The sequence below is a fragment of the Myotis myotis genome, unplaced genomic scaffold (genome assembly GCF_014108235.1).
Source record: "Myotis myotis isolate mMyoMyo1 unplaced genomic scaffold, mMyoMyo1.p scaffold_m19_p_14, whole genome shotgun sequence".
Classification (NCBI taxonomy): domain Eukaryota; kingdom Metazoa; phylum Chordata; class Mammalia; order Chiroptera; family Vespertilionidae; genus Myotis; species Myotis myotis.
In genome coordinates, this window is record NW_023416318.1 from 51134843 (window position 1) to 51160244 (window position 25402).

General features: G+C 46.2%; 1 protein-coding gene across 2 annotated transcripts in view; it reads left to right on the top strand.

The window, feature by feature from the left end:
* The window catches only part of NBAS (NBAS subunit of NRZ tethering complex), a 209243-nt gene that overhangs the window by 174613 nt on the left and 9228 nt on the right, over positions 1-25402 (top strand). For both annotated transcript variants that reach the window (XM_036335298.1, XM_036335299.1), the window contains exons 45-49: positions 3387-3605; positions 5500-5702; positions 7762-7851; positions 10500-10695; positions 24028-24167. In XM_036335298.1, the coding sequence (XP_036191191.1) occupies positions 3387-3605; positions 5500-5702; positions 7762-7851; positions 10500-10695; positions 24028-24167 (848 nt within the window). The remainder of the gene's footprint in view (positions 1-3386; positions 3606-5499; positions 5703-7761; positions 7852-10499; positions 10696-24027; positions 24168-25402) is intronic.

Below are 25402 nucleotides of genomic sequence, written 5' to 3' on the forward strand. Positions count from 1 at the left end.
TGGACAGCGTGTTAGGGCCGGGGATGTCCCCGTTGGCCTGCAATGGGCTGGACAGCGTGTTAGGGCCGGGGATGTTCCCGTTGGCCTGCGATGGGCTGGACAGCGTGTTAGGGCCGGGGATGTCCCCGTTGGCCTGCGATGGGCTGGACAGCGTGTTAGGGCCGGGGATGTCCCCGTTGGCCTGCGATGGGCTGGACAGCGTGTTAGGGCCGGGGATGTTCCCGTTGGCCTGCGATGGGCTGGACAGCGTGTTAGGGCCGGGGATGTTCCCGTTGGCCTGCGATGGGCTGGACAGCGTGTTAGGGCCGGGGATGTTCCCGTTGGTCTGTGATGGGCTAGACAGCGTGTTAGGGCTGGGGATGCAGAGACCTAGGAAGCACAGCTTCTGCCCTGAAGGGGCTTGTTGTTTAGTCAGGGAGATGCACAAATAAGCAGACGGGTTGAATGCAGTGGGACCTTTCTTGGATCTGGGAGAGCGCGGAGTGCCTTAGGGAGGCGTGGGAGAGGCCTGTGCCTGGGCTGAGATGGTGTCAGGGGCGATGGCGTCCCGAGCGTGAACTCTGAGCTGATCTGGAAGGACCCACGAAGGGAGGCTTGAGCAACGATGACCTTTTCCCCTCGGAACCTGCAGTTTCCGGTATTTCTTTGGAGGAAGGTTCTCCTACAGAGTGTTTTTAAATGGGGACCGAGCGAGACAGTCCATGTCACTGTCCTCTGTGCAGCTGCCGCGGTGGCGTCCGCATTCCCGGTGTGCAGGTTGTGCAGCCAGCCGGGCGCCCGAGGCCGTTTACAGCTTCTTCTCAGTTCATCTCCCAACCGTAGATTCTCTGTATTGTAGCTCAGGGGCCGGTGAACTACGGCCTACAGGTCAAGTTCAGCCCAGGCCCGTTCTGTCACAGCCCTTAGCTGAGACTGGGTGTTAGGTCTTCCTAAAGCATCGTGAAAACCAACCAGCTCAACAAACACAAGAGCGTGTAGCAGAGACCTGCCCGGCCCTGCTCGGTCTGAATGCAGTGCTCCTGGGGGTCCTACACCCACCCTGAGCTCCCACCTTGCAGCTCTGGTTTGCTCTTCTGTCTTCTCTAAATACTGTCATCTGTCCACCATACATTCAACAAATGGGGCATTCATTGTGTTTGAGCCACCGCCCGGGTTCCGTGAAGGTAACAGTGACAGGCAGTAGCAGATAGAAGCTCAATGTCAGCTGTGAAGAAAGAAACTAACGCCGAGCCCAGCCAGTGTGGCTCAGTGGTTGAGCGTTGACCTATGAACCAGTAGGTTGGTTTGATTCCTGGTCAGGGCGCATGCGTGGGTTGCGGGCTCAGTCCCCAGTAGGGTGTCTGCAGGAGGCAGCTGATCCATGCTTCTCTCTCATCATTGATGTTTCTATCTCTCTCTTCTCCCTTCCTCTCTGAAATCAATAAAAATGTATTAAAAAAGGAAAAAAGCTAACGGTGGGTCAGGAGAAAGCCCCGAGGGCAGCACCGGGGCCAGCCAGGAGGATTCCTGGGAGGACTTGCAGTCAGGGCACCAGCAGGTGGAAGGGCGCTGAGTGAGGCCAGGAGGCCAGGGTGCCGGGAGTGGAGGGACAGTGGAGAAGGGGTGGAGGTGAGACAGGCAGGTGAGGTGAGGGAAGAGCAGGTCCTGTAGGCTTCGGAGACTGGCTTTTATTCTTAGTGAACTGGGAAGCATGAACGGACGTGAGTGGAGGAGTGGCATCCTGTTTGTGAAATGTCACTCTGCTGCTGTCACGCTGGAGTGGCCAGTCCACCCCCAGTCGCAGTGGTTTCATTTCACACAGCAAGCGTGCAGGCTCCCTCATGCTCCTGTTCCGGTGAGAGGCGGCAGAGAGCTCTGTACCTCCGTCCGTAGGGTCCAAGCCGAAGGACGCTCTACGGTCTGGGACCTGCACCTCCCAGCTGCCATGGCCGGGACAGAGGGAGACGGACAGCAGTGCATGCGGGTTGTTGATCGCAGTGGCTCAGACGTGACATGTCACTTCTGTTCAGATGCCGTGGGCTGGAACGTGGCTCACCCCAGCGCAAGGGGTCAGGCAGATGCAGTGGAGCCTGCGTGTGTGTGGTGGTTACCCCTCTGCCGCGTCCGTCGGGAGGCCAGGGAGCACCCTTGGAATATGCGAGAGGCGATGGCGGCTTGGGGCTGAGTGGTGTCAGCGAAGGGGTGGGAATTGGGTGGAGTCTGGGTGTATCTTGAAGGTAGACCCAAGGAGATGTGCAGATGTCATGGGTGACTCCTCAATCTCCCCCACCCCCACCCCACCATCTCATCTCCTATATTAAATGTGATTTCTTTAAGCCTGGCTCATATTTTTATCTCATTTTTCCAGGGCCTGGAAAATTGATGTTCATTATCTATTTATTGAGCAATAGAACAATTTAGTCACTTATCTTTCAAAATCCACATTTTTTGAATAGTAATTACAAATTGCTGTCAGGGAATAGTTTCAAATCTTTGATTGGTTATTATGGTAATGATGCATGTGAGTGACATGTTCATTCTGTGGATTTCGCAAAAAAGACGGCTAAGAATAAAAGTACCTTGTGGATTAGGGTTAGTGAAGAAATTGCCATTTTCTACTCTGGTACATTTTGGTCCATCTTTTTCTCTTTTACTTTTTGCTTGTTCCATCATAGAAGAATTTATAAAAAATAAGTTTGCTAACTTTAAATTCAGTGTTAAACTTATACTTCTTAAACTCACGCTAATATCCTTCAGCAATCAACCTGTTTTTACAAAGTTAAGAGGTGAAAAACTCAAATGCCCAGTGAAATGAAATGCCCAGTGAAATAAAAGCCTTGCATCTTTTTCCTAATATTATTTGGCGTCTTAGAGGTCCTGGCTCATCAGGAAAATTAACTTAGGGTTGCATTTATTTACACTCTATATTCTTGATAAGTGTCAGGTTATTTAGTTATTTTTAAATACCATTAAAAATAAGGAAAAAAAGCTTTTCTGATGAAACTAGTGATGAGGTTAAAAAAAAAAAAAAAAAAGGAAACTCTGAAAATATGCGCTCACCTCCTGTGGCCAATATCAAGTTCTAGAAAGCACAGACTTCTGTGTGGGCCTAGACCGAGCATGCCGAGCTGATAGGGTATATGTTCTTAGATGTTGGAGCAGAGGACTTGCCAACAATAAAAGTATATTAAAAGAAAAGACTCATATAAAAAGAAACCTCTTTTTACTGATTTAACAGTGCAAATGATCTTCCAGAGAAAAACTAGCATAACAAAAGCCCTACCCACTGGTTTGAGTTGCATATTAAAATGTCACCTTTGCTCTCTCTGTCTCCTGAATGCCTTATTAAATACGCCATAAATAGCGCGGGCTGGTTTGTCTCATTCTTGTTCGTTCCTTTTTTAAAGCTGTCTGTGGAAGTACGCAAGGAGATGACGAACAAGGCTATTAAGACAGTCAAACATTTTATTGAGAAGCCGCGGAAAAGAAATCCGGAAGAGGACGTGCAGGAAGCTGGGCACTCTAAGGTGACCTATGCAGACGCCTTGAGTCATCTGGAGAAATCCCTCGCTCACCTGGACACCCTGAGCCACAGCTTCATTGTTTCTCTGCAGAACAGTGAGCAGGTAATGAAAGAAACACGTCTTCCAGAAGCTCAACTGCCCGGCTAATGTCAGCATTTTCTTTCATTTACCCTCGAAAGCTACATTAGTAGTTCTGGTCGGGTTTCAACCTTGCAGATATCCTTGAAAATAGTCCTCAAGCCTTTATCTCTCGCCTCTTCTTTATCGCTTGATAGTCAATTCAGTTTTCACTTCTTTTAAAAGGATTTTAGGCCACTTCACACCACTGATAATCTGGGAAGAAAGAGGTGAGGAGATAGAAGGCCTGAGGGAGGGGGTGGCCGCCAGGCTGAGGATGGAGGCTCTGGTTGGACAGCCCTCTTCTAGCCGGCAGCTCTGTGCTCTCTAACTGAATAATGGTAGGTTTCCCACTGAATTTTCAGAAAAATTCAGAAATCGCCACCCTGCCTGTTTCAGTAGGTTTTATTTTAATTGAGTGTATTCATTCTGTTTTTGTATTCTGTTTTCAATATAACTTTATTATTGATATGAATTATTTTGCTAGTGAAATTGATCCCCAGTTGAGACCCTTGTGGTGTCTCAGAAAGCACTCATGAGGTTAAGAGACCCTGCCCATGGCCAGGTGTGAGGCCCAGTGTGCCAGGGCTGCCCACGGAGAGGCAGGAGGCCCAGTGTGCCAGGGCAGGAGGCCCAGTGTGCCAGGGCTGCCCACAGAGAGGCAGGAGACCCAGTGTGCCAGGGCTGCACACAGAGAGGTGTGAGGCCCAGTGTGCCAGGGCTGCCCACAGAGAGGTGTGAGGCCCCGTGTGCCAGGGTTGCCCACGGAGAGGTGTGAGGCCCCGTGTGCCAGGGCTGCCCACGGAGAGGTGTGAGGCCCCGTGTGCCAGGGCTGCACAAGAAAGCTCTGGTGGCCTTTGGAGCGTTTATCTGAATGGCCACATGGAACAGCTGTGGGGTTTTTAGATGTTCTTTCCCGTAACTGAAAAGTTGACAGCTCAGTAAGAACATGGTTTTCATGTAGGTGAAGACAGTGTTTAGATGTATACATTTTTTAAAATTAAAATTTAATGCTATAGTAAATGAACCTGTGAGTGGCCACTGACCTCATTGTTCATTTTTCTTAGGTCTTACATGTTTATTAAGCACTCAAGGCCCGATGCACGAAATCTGTGCAAGGGGCTCGGCCCTCGCAGCTCCTCACAGCCCCGGCTTCATCCGCAAGGTTGTCTGAAAGGACGTCTGGAAGGTCGTTGGGCTGTTTGGCCTAATTAGCATATTAGCTCTTTATTATATGGGATTGTATTCTTAGCTTGTAAAGAAAAATCCTAACTAGAAAGGTTAGTCAGTGGAGAGGAATTCAGATAATGAACAACTGGAAAACTTCAAAATCCGCCCGAGACTTCTAAGCACAAACCCCTGAGATGATGGGGAGAATCAGAAGTGTGGTAACAGTGTCCCTTCAGCTTGTGTTTCTCAGTCCCGTTAGCCTGTGTGATGCACAGCATGGAGTCATGGTGAGAGGGAGATAGGGAGCCACTGGCTGTCCCAGCTGTGACCCACAGTCACAAGAAAGAGGGTAAACGTTGGCTGTTCGAGTGGTCTGTACTTATTAGTGGAACAATTTTGATTAAAAATTTAAATACTTGTCTTATTTATTTTTAAAGCAAATATATCATATTCAAATCGGAGAATTGTCACTACTCTCCTTGAAACATGTATGGTCTTTCAGTGGGTAGAACAGTGTGTTGGGCCAAGAGGGTCATTATCAAAACAGCCGTTTGTTTCAAGGAGGCTGGACTTAAAGGTACTAGGTTGCCCTGTATTTGCTTTGAGAAGCTTCTAGATACTTCTCTGTGTACATGTAGACATTTAATTGCTTTGGGCTATGTAGAAGTTGAATTCCACTTTATTTGTTTATTTATTTATTTATTCCCAGGAAATACTGCAGAAATACAGTCACCTCTATGATCTCTCCCGGTCAGAAAGAGGGAAACTTCACGATCAAGCCGTGGCCATGTGTTTGGACGGTCAGCCTCTGGCGATGATTCAGCAGCTGCTGGCGGTGGCTGTGGGCCCCCTTGACCTCTCGCCCAAGGACATAGTACAGAGTGCAGTGATGAAAATCATTTCTGCGTTGAGGTGAGCGATACAGGAACCAGTGAGGAAAAGACTCTGTGAGTTGAGACTCTGCCAGTGACAGTGCTTGGTTCATAGTTGTTGGGAAGATAAAACATCATCATGCCGGCACAGCGTCCCGTGAACTGTGAAGTTCTGTGCAGAAGTGAGAGGCAGATGATTAGATCTCCCCAAGTCCAATGTCTTGAGACTAGAGAACCATGAGAACGTTTCATGTTGGTATTGTGTGTAATCTGTCAGGGAAGTAGCTAACTTCTGGTTCCGCACCTCCTCCCTCCTGGTTATTCTTGAAACAGGGGAAAGGCCAAAATGGCATGTGGAACAGCCAGGTGTCAGGCTGCATGGGCCCTCAGGGTGGCTTGGCAGATCTCGCCTTTCCCAGCGTCCCTTCGCGTAGCTGTGGGGAAATGGTTCCCAGAGGGTCTTAGGAAGTTCACAAGGCCTGGTTAGTCACAGTCTGAAGAAGTTAGACTTCTGTGAAGTGTCTTAGGACATCATTTACCTGAAATGATGGCAAAAAAAATTAAAAACCAAAAAACTCACAATTGAGAAATTCTAGCTTTGTATCCATATGCTGGTGTCTTTATAGGAATGCATCCAGAGGGTTAGAACAGAGGGGAGTTAAGCTAAGAAAATAATGAGTCGTCGAGTGCTTTGTGTGAATAATGCAGTTAGGCTAAAAGATTTAGTTGTGCTTAATTCATTCTCCTTTTAAGCGTTCTTTGTAATTCTGTATTGCTCTTGAGGAACTTTTTGATTAAATGCATGTCAGTTTCCAGCAGCTGAACTGAAATCAAATGAGCCTTTATCAGTTTAATTACCCTGGCTTCATGCAATTTTCACCGGAGTGCTCTGAGGTAGCTGGCGACTTTATATGGAGAGAGAGAGAGAGAGAGAGACAGACAGAGAGAGAGAGGGAGAGAGAGAGAAAAAATGTAACGGTTTTTAGAAATAATAAAGCCAAATTAATAAAGCTTTGTTCTATTATTAACATTGGCTTTGGTGGTGGTGGTTATAGAACCACCTTCCTCTTGCAAATGATGAGGTACTTATTCACCACATTTTGTACCTTGTGATTCAGAGTTATTTTTTTTATTGTTTCTTAAATCAAGGTTTTACAGGAAGCTCACAAAAATAAAAATTTTGAACCATTCATGCTTTATGAATTTAGTTTATTTACTAAAAATTGCACATTTCCATTAATAGTTAAAGGTATTTTTACATTAAAAAATTCTGAAGTAAGTTTTAGTTCTAACCTCCTTCGCTGCACCAGTTCTACTGAAGCTTTGATTTGGGCTGATCTAATAAATGTTATACTTACACACTTAAGACAGTCCATAAGTGTGAATTAAGTCTTTAGCAGTGGAAGGAAAGGGGACATTAGGAGTTCAACCACCTCTTCGTAAAGGAAAAGAAACCCCCATTGACAATATCCATAAGTTACCTTTCAGGGAGTTAGTAAAATGTAATAGGCATAAAATAACAAAGGCATGAAAGTAACTGAATCCAGCAGTTGGCTTAAATCATATAACTTAAACTATTCAAATAACTCATCTAAAACGTCTTTTTCCTCTGATGCATTTTCAAAATTCGCTGGAGTTTCAGACTCACGCAATGGTACACTGGGCGTGATAGTAGTGCCTGTGTCATGGGCCGTTGGGCTTGTGGAATGGCTGAATAGGTGTAAAACGTGGCAGGCTGATCTCTGCTAGGTACCCTGGAAATAGGAGTAAATAGACCTACTGGAGAATTTGGGTGATTATTACATATTTCATGTTGGAAATGGCTTGGGTATTTAATGTCCATGGAATGCTTTTTGAATGACAGAATGCAGGTAGGGTTTTTTACTCTCTTGATAGGAAAACACGAATGTATTAGACTGTGAGTTCCTTCCCGGAAGAAGCGTGTTCTTTTCACGTCCTTGCATGTAGGACAGGGCCCTGTACATTTGCAGACTGCAGATCCATGAAGGCCGAGCTGCAGGGACTGTGCCGACCCCCACTCAGGGTATCTGAGTGCGGGTGCTGAGCTGTGTCTCACTGTTCCTCTCTTCCCCCCACAGCGGAGGCGGTGCCGACCTTGGTGGGCCCCGGGACCCACTCCAGGTCCTGGAAGGCGTCGTAGCAGCCGTCCGTGCCAGCGTGGACAAGGGGTAAGACTGGAACAGGCTGGCGATCTCACTCAGAGCCTCAGAATCACATGTGTGTGTGTGTGAGATGCTTCCAAGACTAAGCACTGTTTTGAGGCGTTTCTGGAAGAAAGCTGAGTGCTTTCTGCAGAACTGAAAGTGTCTCTGCAGGTGCACACACGGCTTCCCCAGCTGCATGTACCCCGTCAGCTCTGCTCACCTGCTGCCCTGAGCCTTGTTTGCTGAGAGAGCCTGGTCTCCTGACCTTCCTCCCAGGGCGGCCAGGGAGAGGGCTCTCTGGGCTTAGAGAAGGGACACAGCTGTCACCACTAACTGTAGTGACTAAGTATGGAAATTCCTCGAGTATATGTTACATTGTTTTTTAAAAAGCTTTCTGTATGCTAGATCTGTCTTGTCTGAGGACTAAGTGTTCACGTTGTATAAATCTAGAAGGTATGTGTCTCTAATGCCGTTTTTAGAAAGAATTTCTCATCTGCTTGTAATGGCAGTGATAGGAATAGCAGCCACAATGAATGAATGGTTAGATACTTCCTGAGTTTACAAAGATCTCTCCTACGTCTGATATCCATGTCGACCCTGGAAGGCTTTGTCCCAGTTTTCCTTTTTTAATGGAAAATGTGATTTAATAATAATGAAGAAGTGTTTGAGAAAACTCCCAGTAGTTCCATTCAGTAATAGAGTTCTTGTTTGTGTTATTAACTTCTATGCCGTTATTGTTCAGGTACAGATGCATTTTGATATCGTGTTGATCAAGATTTATAAACACGCACATTTCATGGTATTTGCTGTTATAACATCTTTATCTTTATAGGTTTAATGATTACTATTTTTGATGGCTGCGTATGTTGCTGCCATGTTCGGGTGAGGCTAGAAGCTCAGAGAGGGGAATTGACTTTTCCCAGATCAGACCTGGGACTAGAACCGGGCTCCAGTCTGGCTCTCAGACACAACTTAGCACCCAGTTGCCTCGATGGCGTATTTCCATGCCTTGCTCTGTGCCCGAGGTCTGGATGAAGGAGTATAGGATGAGCCATGTAGGTGCGTGTGGGAGACACAGCGAGCAGGGCCTCTGCTTTTCTGCCTTTGACCTTGCACTTGACCTTGCACAGCTTCTCTGGACTGCTGCTCGTGGACCTTTGGGTGGTGAGGAACCTGCAGCAGTGGCTGATTCAGGCCTTTCACTCTCATGAGATATTTATTTGCTTTCTTTTGCGTGTTTACTGGGTGCCATGCCCTGGGAAGTCACGAGGAGCTGACTATGGGTAGGAAATAACCTCCCACCGAGGAGCTCGGAGCTCGGAGCTGGGAGCTGGGAGCCTTGCAGGGCGGCCAGCCTGCCCTGGCCCTGGTGACTGCTGTAGCGTGGGGAGAGCTGTGCAGAAAGCCAAGTGCAGGGCGTGGTTTACGCTGCTGGGGAGTCAGCGCAGGACGCCCCAGGGTGCCATCGGGCCTGGTCTCGGGAATCCGAGTGTTAGAGGAGGGGTAAAGTCCTCCTGGCTGAGGAAGGTGCCGGCAGCTGTGGATTCAGCAGAACACAGCAGGGAGATGCTGCCCTGCGCGGGAAGCATGCAGCGCCCCCCGGAGGAGGCGCACTGCCTTCCCACACACCTGTCCGTCAGGGCTGACTGGCAGCTCCCCAGGGCGGCTGTCACCGCTGCTCTCAGGTCCTGCTGCCCTGGCCTGGCCTGGCCTCCTCGATGAAAGGGACCTTCCCAGGCTCTGCTCTAAGCCCCTCCCACCGGGGCTTCCCAGGCTTGCCCACGGGGGACGTCACAACGAGATTAGAGGGCCGTGTTTTTCTTAGTGAGTTTCCAGCCAGACACACAGAGGAATCCAATGTGGGTCTTGCATACGGACTAGCTTTTAAGCTTCGGGTTCCAAAGAGGAACACATTAGGGAATGGAAATAGAGAGCAAGGTCTTACTTTTTATTTCACAGAAAAATTACAAAGGCTTTTTCACAAAAAAAGCTTCAGAGAATTTTTTTTTTTGGCTTAAAAAAGATGAAGAAAGACAAAGTCATAACTTTTAACCCTCAGCACAGTGAGGGCAGAAAAAGGGACATCTGTAATAATTTCAATGATAAATTTAAAAAAATAATTTGAAACTATCTCAGGTTATATGGATTTAGCTAAATTTATCATGGTGATCATTTTGCAGTATATACATATATCAAATCATTATGTTAAACTAATGCAACATTATATGTCAACTATGTATTAGTAAAAGTAGAAAAGTAAAGTAAAATGGAACTTACCATCTGACTTTGCATAGTTATTGTCAATAGTAATAGTTTATATAAAATTCCTGAGTGATGCCTGGGGCTATGATTATCGTTCATTGAAATAAGCATACTACTTACTAAACTTTGCATAAGAAACAGAGTAGCTAAGGACATGTTGATTAATGGTTATTTTTATCAGTTTTAGGTAACGCAATTTAATGTGATACTGTTCAAAAATTATACTTATTTATGTAGTTTTTAAGTAGCTAATGTGGTTTGCTGTAAGCCTTTGAAAACCTAACCTTTTGCTCTCAAGTTAAGAAGAAGTACAGTCACCCAAGAAACAAGTGTTTAGGTCAGTCCCCACCTTTGATACTGGAGAGGGAAGGACTTGGCGCGCCTGTCTGACCCTTGACCTTGCCCCGCAGGGAGGAGCTGGTGTCCCCCGAGGACCTGCTGGAGTGGCTGCGGCCTTTCTGTGCTGATGACTCGCGGCCCGTGAGGCCCCGCGTGCACGCGCTGCAGGTCCTGGGACAGTCGTTCGAGCTGAGCGAGGAGGACGGCAGGCTCCTGGTGTTCTTCCGGACGGACGCCATCCTCAAGGCCACGTGGCCCCAGCGGCAGGTGAGGAGCGCGCTGCTTTGGAATGTTCTCCCTGGTCACAGTCGGAGGTCGTTGGGTGCTCACTTGACGCTGCCTCCAGGGAAGCAGCCAGCCTGACACAGGGCGCCCCTCCGGCTGGCTATTGGGGGCGACGTTGTGCAGAGGCCCTTGCACTTTCCCAGATGCTGCCTGTGCCTGTGCAGAGCCGCTGGCTTCCTGCTCACACGCGCGGTCGGTCGTGTTTCTCTTCATGAGATACAGTCAGGGCCTCCCCTGTGTTGGTTAGTTGTGGTGGCTCCCCTTTCCCGGGGAGAAGCAGGGCTGAAGGGAAGCGCAGTGGCAGCTGAGCTGGTTCACTTCTTTCCTGCTCCGCCCAGGGACTCTCGGGCCCTCTCCCCTCTCCTGTCCCGGGCCAGAAACAGCATAGCGACCGCAGGAGATTTAGTGTCTCCACACCATCCTTCCTTCGACTCCCTCGCTCATCTTTCCTCTGGAACCATATCTGACCGTTTCCATCACTAGGGGAGCTGGGGAGGGTGGCTCCGCTGTCTGTCACTTCTCCCCCACACACTCAGGGTCTTCATCTTCCCATTCCAGACGCCCTGAGACCCCACAGTGTCGGCCTCCCGGCTTCTCAGGTTCTGTGTCTGCCTGTCCCTCTGCATGCTCAGCGGGAACATGAGGATGGCGATGGGTTCTCGGAGTAAAGATGAGGATAGATGACGATATTGCCATGTTCAGGGACCAGAAAATGAGGCACTGCTGCCTTTTCTGTGGCTGGGGATCCTCCAGCAACATTGCAACCATCAAAGAGGGACTTAATATTTAATTGTCCCCGAGGTGCCCGGGGTAGTGGCTCCACAAATCCATGTGATGCCGGGAACCAGGCCAGCTCCTGCAAAATTAACACCGAGTCTGTGCAGCCTGCTGCCCCACTCGTCTCAGAGAGACAGCATTTCTAGTTTTCTAATGATGAGTTAACAGAATTAAAAATCCAGAGGCCCTCATTTTCAACAGCTTGAGAGGCCTTCATCTCTGTTCCGGAAATGTGCCCCAGCTTGGGGTGGGGGTGGGGGACGGGTAGAGGAGGGGGCGGGTGCGTTTAGTGTGTTAATCCCCTGGGTGCAATTTATCTGAGTTTTTCAGGTTTTGTAATTTTCTAGTTAACTGGCGCATGAACAGTGTGGGCCAAAATACTGACGTGCCCTTAAAAAACTTCCATCCTCGTCACTCAGTATATTTTCCTGTGTTTTTACGAAAAAAGGAACCTGGGGCTTGGAGTTTTCCTGGCCCCAGTCGGGGCACATGCAGGAGGCAGCCAATTGATGTGTGTCTCTCACATCGATGTTTCTCTCTCTGTCTCTCTGTCTCTCTCCTCCTCCTCCCTCTCCCCCTTACCCTCTCCTGCCTCCCTTTCACTCTCTAAAAAAAGAAAGCATTGGAAAAAATGTCCTCCTGTGAGGATTTAAAAAAGAAAAGGAGATGGATGTCCAGAAAGGAAAAGTTCCTTCCTCAGACTTGAGCTTAAATGTCACCAGTTCTAAAATGACTACACCCTAAATTAGTGGCCCCGTCACGGTCTGTTTTATGACCATTTTAACTCTTCTAATCACTCCGCTAAGTTCTTCCTACCTATCCTTGTGTCCCTCTCTCTGTTCATTATATGGTGTCTGTCTTCTTCCATTAGAAAATAAATTCCATGAGAACAGGGATCATAAAGACACTCATTAAATATTTGTTGACTGAATGAACATTAGATGTTAAAAACGTGTCCAGATCACCTTTAAAGTGGCAGAGTCAGGACAGCTGGCGTTCAGTGGTGTTCCTGGCATGGACGGCGACGGTTAGACTGCACTGCCTCCCCTTACACACCAGCGGGGTGATTGCCTGGATAATGGAGAGGCTTCACATCGAGTGGCCGGGGGCTTGCAGACTGACTCTGATCTGTGTTAATTCGCCATAATTTACCAACAGATTTCTGGGCAGCTCGTTGCTTTTCATGTGGAAGCAAACAGGTCACAAGCAGCTGTGTGCAGATGTGAGCAGGAGCTCCGTGGGTGGCACTCCCTGAGTGGTTAAAGGAGAGGGAGAGCAGCAGTGTTCACTGGGTCCTTCAGGTATTTGAGGACCTTGAGTCTCTCTCTGAGCAATGGGTGCTGCCCTTGAAGGACTTGCCCTCACCACTGGCTTCGCCAGGAGCAGAGGGACCATGGAATGTGTGCCGAGTGCAGGTCCCCGCAGCGAATCCCAGAAGCGGCCCTGCAGGGGGTCACCCTGTCTGTGTGTTAGAGGAGTCACAGGCCTCTGAGATCCACGGCTTGTGATGATAGAGCCGGAGTTCCCCCTGCTCCCGGCGCCGGGTTCCCGGCCCTGCACCGCACCCTCCCCAGTGCCTACCTCTGCTCCTTACTTCTCTGCATGGAAATGGAAAATCTGTCAGAAATCGCTACCCTCTTCCAATATTTAAACTTTAGCTCCATTTCCACCATTTTCTATTTAATAAAACCCATAAGTATTCAGAAGTGGACATGAGGATAATTTATGTACTGTTTCTATTTTCTCATCCAATAATAATAATTAATGACTATACTGAAGAGTAATAATACGGTTTATGGAGTACTCGTGTGTCTAAATCAGCCGTGGGCAAACCACGGCCCTCGGGCCGGATCCGGCCCGTTTGAAATGAATAAAACTAAAAAAAAAAAAAAAAGACCGTACCCTTTTATGTAATGATGTTTACTTTGAATTTATATTAGTTCACACAAACACTCCATCCATGCTTTTGTTCCGGCCCTCCGGTCCAGTTTAAGAACCCATTGTGGCCCTCGAGTCAAAAAGTTTGCCCACCCCTGGTCTAAATACTGCTCTAAATACTCCTGGCCTCGGTGGGGGGTGTAACCGCTCAGGGCCAAGCCAGAAGCTGGTGACTGTTTGGTGTCCTGAAGCCGGGACTCCCTTCACCAGAGGCTTCGGTTGGGTCTGGATCCAGCGGACCCGGCAGCGGTGCAGCGCTGGCTCCTGACACCGGGTAACAGGAGTCCAGGGCCCACAAGTCAGCTCTGCCGCCTTTTACATTTGTGTGGGTCTGAAGGAGGGGATCGGTTTTGTATTTTGACGCCTGCGACAGCGGCAGCTCAGCCTTGCTGGGTGAGCTCATGAAGGAGACTGCCCACGCTGTGGCGTGGAGTCTGGTCGTTCCGCTGCCTGGGAAGCAGCCGCCAGCCCGCCGCTGCTCTGGAGAAGGGCGTGTGGTGACTAGTGTCCCTACATCAATGACAGCCTCTCCGTGGTGCCAATTACATGCTGTTCAAAAGGTGCTCTTATGTGCGTTAACAGCTGTTTCATATGCACAAACACTTTATCTGAAGGTAAAATCAGCTACTGTTGGTGCCCGTAGGAGACGCAGATTTCAGGGGAGGTGCCTCAGGTTAAGATGGTCCTGCTCACTTCCAGCCAGAGAGAGAGCTGAGGTTAAAGCTTCCTCATCTGCGAGGAGGTGACGGGCCACTTTTTCAAGGACGGCGACTGTGTGAGATAAGGAGGCTGCAGCCGCGTGACAAATGGGCTTGCAGCCAGGGCTGAAATCCCCTCAGTGAGAGACTGAAGAAACACTGCTTTGGGAGGCAAAGGGGAAAAGATATGTTTGAGTCACCTTTGAGTTTCGCCCTTGATCCTGTGATGTGTTGTTCGTGGTGTCAGTATGGAATCTATACAATGCCTGTAAATACTGGGCATTCTCACCCCAGCTCGCTGGGGCGGAACAGAGGTACTAGAGAGGTGACTGTTACTTTCTCTTCACTGGGAAAAGGACAGAATAAAGCAAAGTACAGAAAAAATAGCCATTTCTCTCAATTTAATTTTCACTAAAAAATTAACCCATGATTCTTTATCCTAAAACAGCTATATTTCTTGTTTCCCCCTTCTGTCCTATCTATAGACTATAATCCTTATTAGACGAAAACATAGCACACATCTGGCTTTCTATGTCTTTATATCTAGCATGTCAGGTTATTGATAATATAAATAATATATCTGTTATTCATGTGTGCTCCCAGGTGTGTCTGTTTGCTGGCTCTCTTAGTCACATTTTCTTATGTAATATTCACGACCCTCATATAAATACATGCAATCTTCATCTTACAGAAGAGGAAGTGAAGCCGCAGGAAGATGCAGTCATGGCTTCAAGTAAACATGTATTTGGACTTTATCAGCGTTCTTTTTCAAGCTGCATATTTAATCATATTTAATCCAATTGCCCTTTATCATTTCATTTGCTAGCCACCTGCAGGCAGTTTTCCTCTATGTTAGAGTATGCTGTATGGTCATTTCACACTGTGGCTGTGTGGGCACATGCTATGGACTGGACGACTTCCAGGAAAGGGAGGCCCCTACGTGCACATTTGTTTAATATTTTTTAACCACTAATGAGCAACATTGCTGCTTGTGATATGAAAACATAATGGGCCAATACCATCTTCTAGAAAGAAAGTAGATAACATCATTATTTTTATGATAGTATTTATGCAGGAAATCTATATTGATCATTTGCTATGCTGTGTGTTCTCTGCTGACCACTAGCATTTAATTATAGCTGACTTTTCAAAACTGAAAATTTGGAGGCACTTTCATTAAAATTAAGAGCAAAAATTTCCAATATTACTATTTTTTTAGCATTGTTCCGAGGCCCTAGTCTATGTAAGACAGGAACCAGAAAGTGGAGCTGTAACACTTTAAAAATCTTAATTATTATTACTTGTAGACAATATAATTCTAATTTTTGGAAACCCAAGAAAAATATTGAAAATTCCTAGTTAATAAATTGAATTTATTATAAGTGCTAAAATAAATTATAAGTGAATATATATAATGTATGTGAAAATAATTCATAAGTCACTGCTATAGGGTTTTAGTAAATATGATTGTGTATGTTACTATAATTGTGACATTTGTATTTTGAAAATGGGCATCAGTGATCTAGTAATTGAAATGATTAGTGAGCATCCAGAAGAAAATGTTTCCTGACAAAGACACACTCTTAAAAAGTCTGTGTACCCATGGAAGACTATGCAGCAGTAAAAAAGGAGCTCTTACCCTTTGAGACAGCATGGAGGGACCTGGAGAGCATTATGCTAAGCGAAACAAGCCAGTCAGAGAAAGACAAGTGTCACATGATGTCACTCATTTGAGTAATCTAATGAACAGAAACTGGTGAATAAAATAGATCCAGAGACAGAGAAACATGGAATAGACTGACAAGTCTCAGAAGGAAGGTGAGGGTAGATGGTGGGGAGGGGGGAGATTAACAAAAGAACTTGTATGCATACATATATGAATAACTCATGGACACAGACATTAGTGTGGTGAGGGTGTGGTGGAGAGAGGATGGAAGTGGGGAGAGGGGGGTCAATGGGAAAAGAAAGAGGACTTACGTAATATTGTCAACAATAGAGATACATTTAACAAATAATAACTTTAAAAACTCTGTGTATACATTAGAAATGTGTTATACAAAGGAATTTATTACTTAACATTTTTTAAGTGGAAACTGTTATTTGCAACTAATATGAAAACAAAGATATGAATGTTTAATTTATAGTTTCTTTTCTCTTTTCTTTCCTTATGACAGTTAATGTACGTAGAATTTACAGGCTGTTATACTTTCTGAAAAGAAAGAAATCTAAATGATATTGAAAACATGAATCACTTTTTCCTACTCTCTTCCTTTTTATGGTCTGTAGCAAATAACCCGTTCTACTCCGTGTCATGTAGAGGAGAAACTTATTATTCTTCATTATCCTGCAGCTAATTGTAGGAACTGGAACATTTGCACTACTAGGACTATCACAGACACAGCATTCAATTGTTTTAAGATATTTTCTACGCACAGCACATTTTCTACAAGTAAACTCTGTAAAACTTAGATGATCACTCAGAAAGCCAAGAGCAGCCATTTCTAGCCCTCTCCCAGCCGCAGACCTGTGGGCACTTCACTCTGAGACTTCAGGGATTTGGGGGCTCACTTTTCAGATATGGGAAGTGAGATTCAAGGAGAGGAGGGCATTGCTGAAATCACAGGGCTCAGCGAAGCACCTGAGGTTGACACAGAGTCAAGGAGCGTGCCACCTCCGGGTCGCTCAGCGATTCCTCCTTGGCGGCATCTCCTTTTTAAATCTTATGTCCAAATAGACCTAAAAGTGAAGGCCATAACAAGAGATAAGGAAGGCCACTTCATAATACTAAAGGGATCAATACAACAAGAAGATATAACCCTGGTAAACATATATGCACCCAATGCAGGAGCACCCAAATTCATAAAAAAACTCCTGGAAGATATCAAAGGAGAGATTGACAACAATACAATCATAGTAGGGGACTTTAATACACCACTGACAGCACTGGATAAGTCCTCTAGACAAACAATCAGCAAAGATACAGCAATCCTAAATGACTCACTAGATCAGATGGACTTAATAGACATCTTCAGAACACTTCACCCCAAAGCCAGGGAATATACATTCTACTCAAATGCTCATAAGACATATTCAAAAATAGACCATATATTGGGTCACAAGCAAAGTATCCCCAAATTCAAGAAAACTGAAATCATAAAAAGCGTCTTCGCAGACCACGATGGCATAATATTAGGAATAAACTACAATAAAAACAACCCAAAATACTCAAACACCTGGAAGCTGAATAGCATGCTATTAAATATTGATTGGGTTACCAATGAAATCAAAGAAGAAATTCGAAACATCCTGGAAACTAATGACAATGAAAACACAACAATCCAAAACCTATGGGACACAATGAAAGCAGTCCTGAGAGGGAAGTTTATAGCTCTACAGGCCTATCTCAAAAAACAAGAAAAAATGGTAGTAAATCATCTAACTCTACAACTCAAAGAATTAGAAAGAGAGCAACAAGAAAACCAACCCCAGAGTGAGCAGAAGGAAGGAGATAATAAAGATTAGAGCAGAAATAAATGACATAGAGACCAAAAAAACAATGCAGAAAATCAATGAAACCAAGAGCTGGTTCTTTGAAAGGATAAACAAGATTGACAAACCTCTAGCCAGACTCACCAAGAATCAAAGAGAGAGGACCCAAATAAACAAAATCAGAAACGATAGAGGAGAAATAACAACAGACCCCACAGAAATACAAATGATTGTTAAAAAATACTATGGACAGCTCTACTCCAACAAACTAGACAACCTGGAGGAAATAGACATATTCCTAGAAAAATACAACATTCCAAAACTCAATCAGGAAGAATCTAAAAATCTCAACAGGCCAATGACTATGGAAGAAATTGAAGCAGTCATCAAAAAGCTTCCATCAAACAAAAGCCCAGGACCAGATGGCTTCACAGGGGAGTTTTACCAAACATTCAAAGAAGAACTAAAACCTATCCTCCTCAGACTACTACAAAAAATTCAAGAGGAAGGAACACTTCCAAGCTCATTCTGTGAAGCCAGCATCACCCTAATACCAAAACCAGGTAAAGACAACACAATGAAAGAGAATTACAGGCCAATATCCCTCATGAACATAGATGCCAAAATCCTCAACAAAATCTTAGCAAATCGGATCCAGCAGTACATCAGAAAGATCATACACCATGACCAAGTAGGATTTATCCCAGGGATGCAAGGATGGTACAATATCCGCAAATCAATAAACGTGATACATCACATAAACAAACTGAAAGAAAAAAACCACATGGTCATATCAATTGATGCAGAAAAAGCATTTGACAAAATTCAACACCCATTTTTGATAAAAGCTCTCAGCAAGGTGGGAGTAGAAGGATCATACCTCAACATAATAAAAGCCACATATGACAGGCCCACAGCCAACATCATACTCAATGGACAAAAACTAACACCATTTCCCCTAAGAACAGGAACAAGACAGGGATGCCCCCCTCTCACCACTCCTGTTCAACATAGTACTGGAAGTGTTAGCCATTGCAATTCGGCAAGAAGAAGAAATAAAAGGCATCCAAATTGGAAAAGAGGAAGTAAAACTGTCCTTATTTGCAGACGACATGATATTATACATACAAAACCCTAGAGACTCCATCAAAAAGCTACTGGACTTAATACATGAATTTGGCAATGTAGCAGGATACAAAATTAACCCCAAGAAATCCGAGGCATTTCTATACACCAATAGTGAACTTTCAGAAAGAGAGATTATAAAAACAATCCCGTTTACCATCGCACCAAAAAAATTAAGCTACCTAGGAATAAACTTAACTAAAGAGGTAAAAGACCTCTACTCAGAAAACTACAGGACGTTGAAAAAAGATATAGAGGAAGACATAAACAGATGGAAGAACATACCGTGCTCATGGATTGGTAGAATCAACATCATTAAAATGTCCATACTACCCAAAGCAATCTATAAATTCAACGCACTTCCCATTAAAATACCAACGGCATACTTCAGAGATCTAGAACGAACTCTCCAAAATTTCATCTGGAATAAAAAAAGACCCCGAATAGCTGCAGCAATCCTGAGAAAGAACAAAGTAGGTGGGATCTCAATACCAGATATCAAGTTGTATTACAAAGCCACTGTTCTCAAAACTGCCTGGTACTGGCACAAGAATAGGCATATAGATCAATGGAATAGAATAGAGAGCCCAGAAATCGGCCCGAACCAATATGCTCAATTAATATTTGACAAAGGAGGCAAGAACATACAATGGAGCCAAGATAGTCTCTTCAATAAATGGTGTTGGGAAAATTGGACAGATATATGCAAGAAAATGAAACTAGACCACTAACTTACACCATACACAAAAATAAACTCAAAATGGATAAAGGACTTAAATGTACGACAGGAAACCATAAAAATTCTAGAAGAATCCAAAGGCAACAAAATCTCAGACATATGCCGAAGCAATTTCTTCACTGATACAGCTCCTAGGGCACTTGAAACTAAAGAGAAAATGAACAAATGGGACTGCCGGGGTCCAACCCCAGCAGGTCCAGGGGTCCCCAAAGGTGTGGATGGAGTCGGCGAAGAAGGAATGACACGGAGACGGAGTTCAGTTGATCAGCAGCCTAGCCAGGATCTCTAGCCAGGATCTCCAGCCAAGTTCTGGTCTGGATCTCCAGAGAGGTTCTGCGTCCATGTTCTCTTGCTAGGTTCTCCAGCCAGGTTCTGTAGCCATGTTCCCTCGCTAGGTTCTCCAGCCAGGTTCAGTCACCAGGTTCTAGTAAGGTTCTCTTGCCAATTTCTGTAGTCAGGTTCAGTCCAGGATCTTTTGCCATGTTCTCTCCAGCGAAGTTCTTCTGTCTGTAGAGAACGTTCTGTGTAGGTTCTGTGCCTAGGTTCCGTCTCTCTTGGTTCTGTCTTCTTAGTTCTGTGTTCTAAGCTCTGTATTCTAAGTTCTGAGTCTTGCTGTCTTGTTACAACTGTATTTATACCAGTTGATTCAATCCTATCAATCTCTATTCCAAAGGTTAGGGCGTTTCTTATCTCCATTCCAGGGAGTAAAGATTATGTAGCTTAAGCATGATTGTTCATAGTTAAAGTGATTAATTACCCACCTGGCACTTAGTTGAGGGGTTTTATTCCCTCCCTAACTTCAGGGGAAAATCCCTACCTGGGGAAACAACCTTTCTCAGAGAGGAGACCTTGGTTAAAACACAGTGCCAAGAAGGTGAGCAAACATATTAAGAACAGTATGCCATATATGCCAGGTCCCTTGAAACAGCAAGCATGGACCGGCTCCCGGCATGGGACTACATCAAAATAAAAAGCTTCTGCACAGCAAAAGAAACCATCAACAAAACAACGAGAAAACCCACTGTGTGGGAAAACATATTTGCCAATGTCATATCTGATAAGGGCCTAATCTCCAAAATTTATAGGGAACTCATACAACTTAACAAAAGGAAGATAAACAATCCAATCAAAAAATGGGCAAAGGACCTAAATAGACACCTTTCAAAAGAGGACATTCAGAAAGCCAAGAGACATATGAAAACATGCTCAAAGTCACTAATCATCCGAGAGATGCAAATCAAAACAACAATGAGGTACCATCTCACACCTGTCAGACTGGCTATCATCAACAAATCAACAAACGACAAGTGCTGGAGAGGATGTGGAGAAAAAGGAACACTTGTGCACTGCTGGTGGGAATGCAGACTGGTGCAGCCACTATGGAAGACAGTATGGAGTTTCCTTAAAAAACTGAAAATGGAACTCCCATTTGACCCTGTGATCCCACTTCTAGGAATATATCCCAAGAAACCAGAAACACCAATCAGAAAGGATATATGCACCCCTATGTTCATAGCAGCACAATTCACCATAGCTAAGATCTGGAAACAGCCTAAGTGCCCATCAGTAGATGAATGGATTAGAAAACTGTGGTACATCTACACGATGGAATACTATGCTGCTCTAAAAAGGAAGGAACTCTTACCATTTGCAACGGCATGGATGGAACTGGAGAGCATTATGCTAAGTGAAATAAGCCAGTCAATGAAGGAAAAATACCACATGATCTCACTCATTCATGGATAATAGAGACCATTATAAACTTTTGAACAATAATAGATACAGAGGCAGAGCTGCCTCAAACAGATTGTCAAACTGCAGCAGGAAGGCGGGGAGGGTTGCGGGGCAGGAGGTAGGGGGGTAAGAGATCAACTAAAGGACTTGTATGCATGCATATAAGCATAACCAGTGGACATAAGACATTGGGGGATAGGGGAGGCTAGGGGACTGTCTAGGGCGGGGGGATAAAATGGACACATATGTAATACCCTTTGTAATACTTTAAGCAATAAAAAAAAAAGATTAAAAAAAAAATCTTATGTCCAGCTTTATAATAATAATAATAATAATAATAATAATAATAGTAGTAGTAGTAATAGTAATAGAACAGCCAAAACTTATGGCAACTCTGTGAATATTTGATATTCTGTCCTAAAACATTTTATAAATGGTGGTTTCTATTCATTCACTTGTGTACCCGTTCACTAGTTCCTTCACTAAGATTTACTGTCTGTCAATTATTAGTTTCAGAAGTGGGGATAAACCAGTGAACAAGTAAAAGCCTCTGTTTTGAAGGAGCTTCCCTTCTAATGAAGAATAAAGGGAGGAAGCACATAAACATCTAACATGTGCTTTTAAATGCTAAGAAGGAAATGAAGCAGGTGAGGGAGAGAGATAAGGGGCGGGGAATGCGCTTTAGGGGACAGTTATGCAGTGATAAGGTGACGCTGGAGAAATCTGAAGGAAGGGAGGGGTGAGCCTTACAGCCCACAGCTGCCTGGAGACAGAATGTGGGGGCAGAGGAAGCAGAGCTGAGCCCCAGAGGCAGAAGTGTGTGTGAGGTGAGTGCAGAGCACCGGAGGGGCCGGGGCCTGGGACCAGTGAAGATGCTGAGGTCTGGTCACAACAGATGGATGGCTTGGGTTTGAGATAAACAGACACACACGTGTCTTCGTAAACAGGCAAGAAACTGTAGCAAAACACCCAGTTACACCACCAATTTAAGTGAGTTAAAGCTTTCCCTGGCCTGAGCTGTGGTTAGAGTATCCACGTGCACACCAAAGGGTTGCAGGATCGATCCCCTGTCCTGGTCAGGCTTTGGGTGGGAGGCAACCAATTGATGTGTCTCTCTCATATCAATTTCTCTCTCTCCCTCCCTCCCTCCCTCTCTCCCCCCCCCCCCACTCCTCTGAAAAAAATCAATGAAAAAGTATCCTCTGGATGAGGATTAACAACAACAAACATTCGAAGTGTGTTTCGCTTACTAAGTCCTCTCGATTCAGAACATCCTGACCTCTTATAGTTATATTAGAGGCCCGGTACATGAAATTCGTGCACGGCGGGATGGGGGGTCCTCTCAGCCCAGCCTGCACCCTCTCCAATCCAGGACCGCTGGCTCCTAACTGCTCACCTGCCTGCCAGCCTGGCTGCCCCTTACTGCCCCCCCCTGCCGGCCTGGTCGCCCCTAACTGCCCCCCTCTGCTGGCCTTGTTGCCCCTAACTGCCCCCCCCACCCCCCACTAGCCTGGTCGCCCCACACAGCCTGCTGCTCAGTCGTTTGGTCATCCCTCACTAACCCCCCTGCTGGCCTGGTCACCCCACTCAGCCTGTTCGGTTGTCTGGTTGTTTCAGATTTGATGGCCCTGGCTCTTTATTTATAGATTTTGGCCGTGCCCCCTGCTAGCCACGTGCTAGGACAGACAAGCCTGTCGTCTGTAAAGTGAGGCAAATAATACTGAACTCCTCTGAGAGTCCACTGACTTCCCAGGTTATAAAGTTATTTAGAGAACAGTCAGATGCGCCGAGTGACTATTCCACCGGAGAGTGGCAGGGGGCTGTGGGTCAGGCCCTGAAGGACCCGGCTGGCCCCTGGGAGCAGCACTTCCCATAGCGATCACCAGTGGTTTCATAGCACTTACCAACTTCCGGGCAAGTGCAGAGTCCATGGCACAACCTCTTCAGATGGCTTCTTGGGGGTCAGAGCCAGAATGACCATTGAATTAGATGTTTTGGAAACACACATTAATGTAGACAGTTTAGCAAATATATAGGTAACCATTCATTCTCTTTCAAGGTATCGTGTGAGTCTACGTTACCCGGTTCCAGCCACCCTATGTCAAGAGAGGCTAGGGAACACGAGAACCAGCCTTGGGCCTCTTTTATGTTGAAAACACTTTTGTCCACAGAGCTGAGGGGGCTGCGACTTGCTTTAGGGCTGTCTCAGTGTGAGTGAAATGTCACCAGCTCTTCAAAGAGAGGAACCACTCGCATTCTTTTTGGCTGAGACTTCTTTTATGTTAGAAATGGAGATGGGAGTAAAGGGTATTTTACTTGATTTTGGTTTGTCGCAAAAGTATATGACAAATGCACTTTAGTAAAATCCGTAATTTCAAATTAGGGAAATTTTTGGGACAACGTGAGCGCTTAGCAGTAATAATGCTGAAATGCAGAGTAGAAATGCATGAAGGATCATTTAAAGTAAAAACAACGGGCTAATTTTGAGTAAACTCATAAAGCAATTCAGTATTTTAACATAACATAGATGAGACGCCGAGAAGCCAGTCCTGTGGAAATCTACTTGTTTGCATTGATTTTGGTAAAGAGCGTTAAAACCCACCCTGTGGTTTGTTCTAAACGACTTTTAACTTGAAGGTTTGAAGTTGGAAAGGCGTCGGGCTTTTGCAGGCTTTTGGTGGAGATGGGAGGTAGGATGTTGTTGAATGGCAAAAATTTTCAAGAGTGTTGAGTCAAAATCATCAAATGTGAATTCTTCTATAAACCAATTCCTCAGCCTCTGCCACCAGTTTGAATGTGTGTTTCAACCTCCAGGTGGCCGTGGCCGACGTGGACAGCGAAGAGAACCGCGGCGCCCTCTTCGCGGAGCTCCTGGAGTCCAGCTGCCGCGAGGTCGAGTTCCAGCACCTGGCGCTGCTCTTGCAGGCCTGGCCGCCCGGGAGCCCGGAGAGCGCGTAAGTGGTCCAGACCCGAGGCTTCTCCCTTCCTTCTGTCTTAAAGAGCCAGTGCCTTCAAAGGAGCCAGTGAGAGAGCAGACAAGATTCGTCTTGCCCCTAAACCCAAATATTTTATTCAGAAGTACCAGACAGCACTTGACGATAGCCTCTGGTTTATGATGTCAGCAAAGTAGTTTTGTGCCAGCTATTCTCTTTCAACCAGGAAATCTTTGACTCTCCGTGGGTGTGGCTCCGATGCTAATTGAGAATCCAGGTTGAGTAAAGGGATCGTTCCCGTTCACTGAGATCACACAGTGTTACGTGCAGTTCTGCACGGGAAGGTGATGGGAGCTCGTTTTGTAGATGCGGAAATTGAAGCTCGGAAGTTAAGTTATATAACTTCAGGCCTCCTGTGGTTGATACGTGAGAGGCAGAGCTCTCACAGCCACTGGCCACCTTCACAGCCCTTCCGGTTTCCAACGCGTCACGCTGGGCTGGCAGCCACCCTCGTGGCTTCCTGGAGCGGCCACCCCGCCCTAGTGCCAGCAGCCACGGAATCCCGTGGAAGGCATGGCCAGTTTCCTCTGCGCACATATGCTGTCTGTCATGACCTGCTGCCCCTCGTCGGCAAAACCCAGAGCGCGTGGGCCTCTGTTCCCGCCGCCAGCCAGCCCGGGACTCGCCAGTGCTCCCACGCGCACAGGTGCAAGGCTTCAGGCGCCCGCATCTGCACCCGCAGCGTGAAGCAGGTTTTCCTGAAAAGCCATCTGTGGGCATGTAGGGCCCCAGAGAACATCTGGAAAAGGCTCTCTAACCCAGGGTGGGCTGTGAGGGATTTCTGCAGAGGGAGTTGTTTTGTTTTGTGGTTTTCAATTACAATTGACATTCAGTATTGTTCTGCGTTAGCTCAGGTGTAGAGCACAGTGTGAGACAGTCATAGACTTTACACAGTGGTCTCCCCGAAGTTCCCAACCCCACCGCCCCCATACACCTTATTGCAGTATTACCCACTGTGTGCCCGGCTGTCCTTACGCCCCGTGGGAAACGGCCTTTCTCGTCTCTGCCGTGTGCCTTGGGGACGGCACGTGGGCTCGGAGCTCCGAGCACGATTCGCACCTCGCGGGTGAGGCCAAGCACGGGCTCTATCAGAGCACCTCCGCCTTCCTCCCGGCCGCGTCGGGACAGCGTTTCCCTCTGGTTCCCAGCTGTCCGGGCGCAGCCGCCTCCGGGCTGGTGCTTGTAGGGACAGGCCG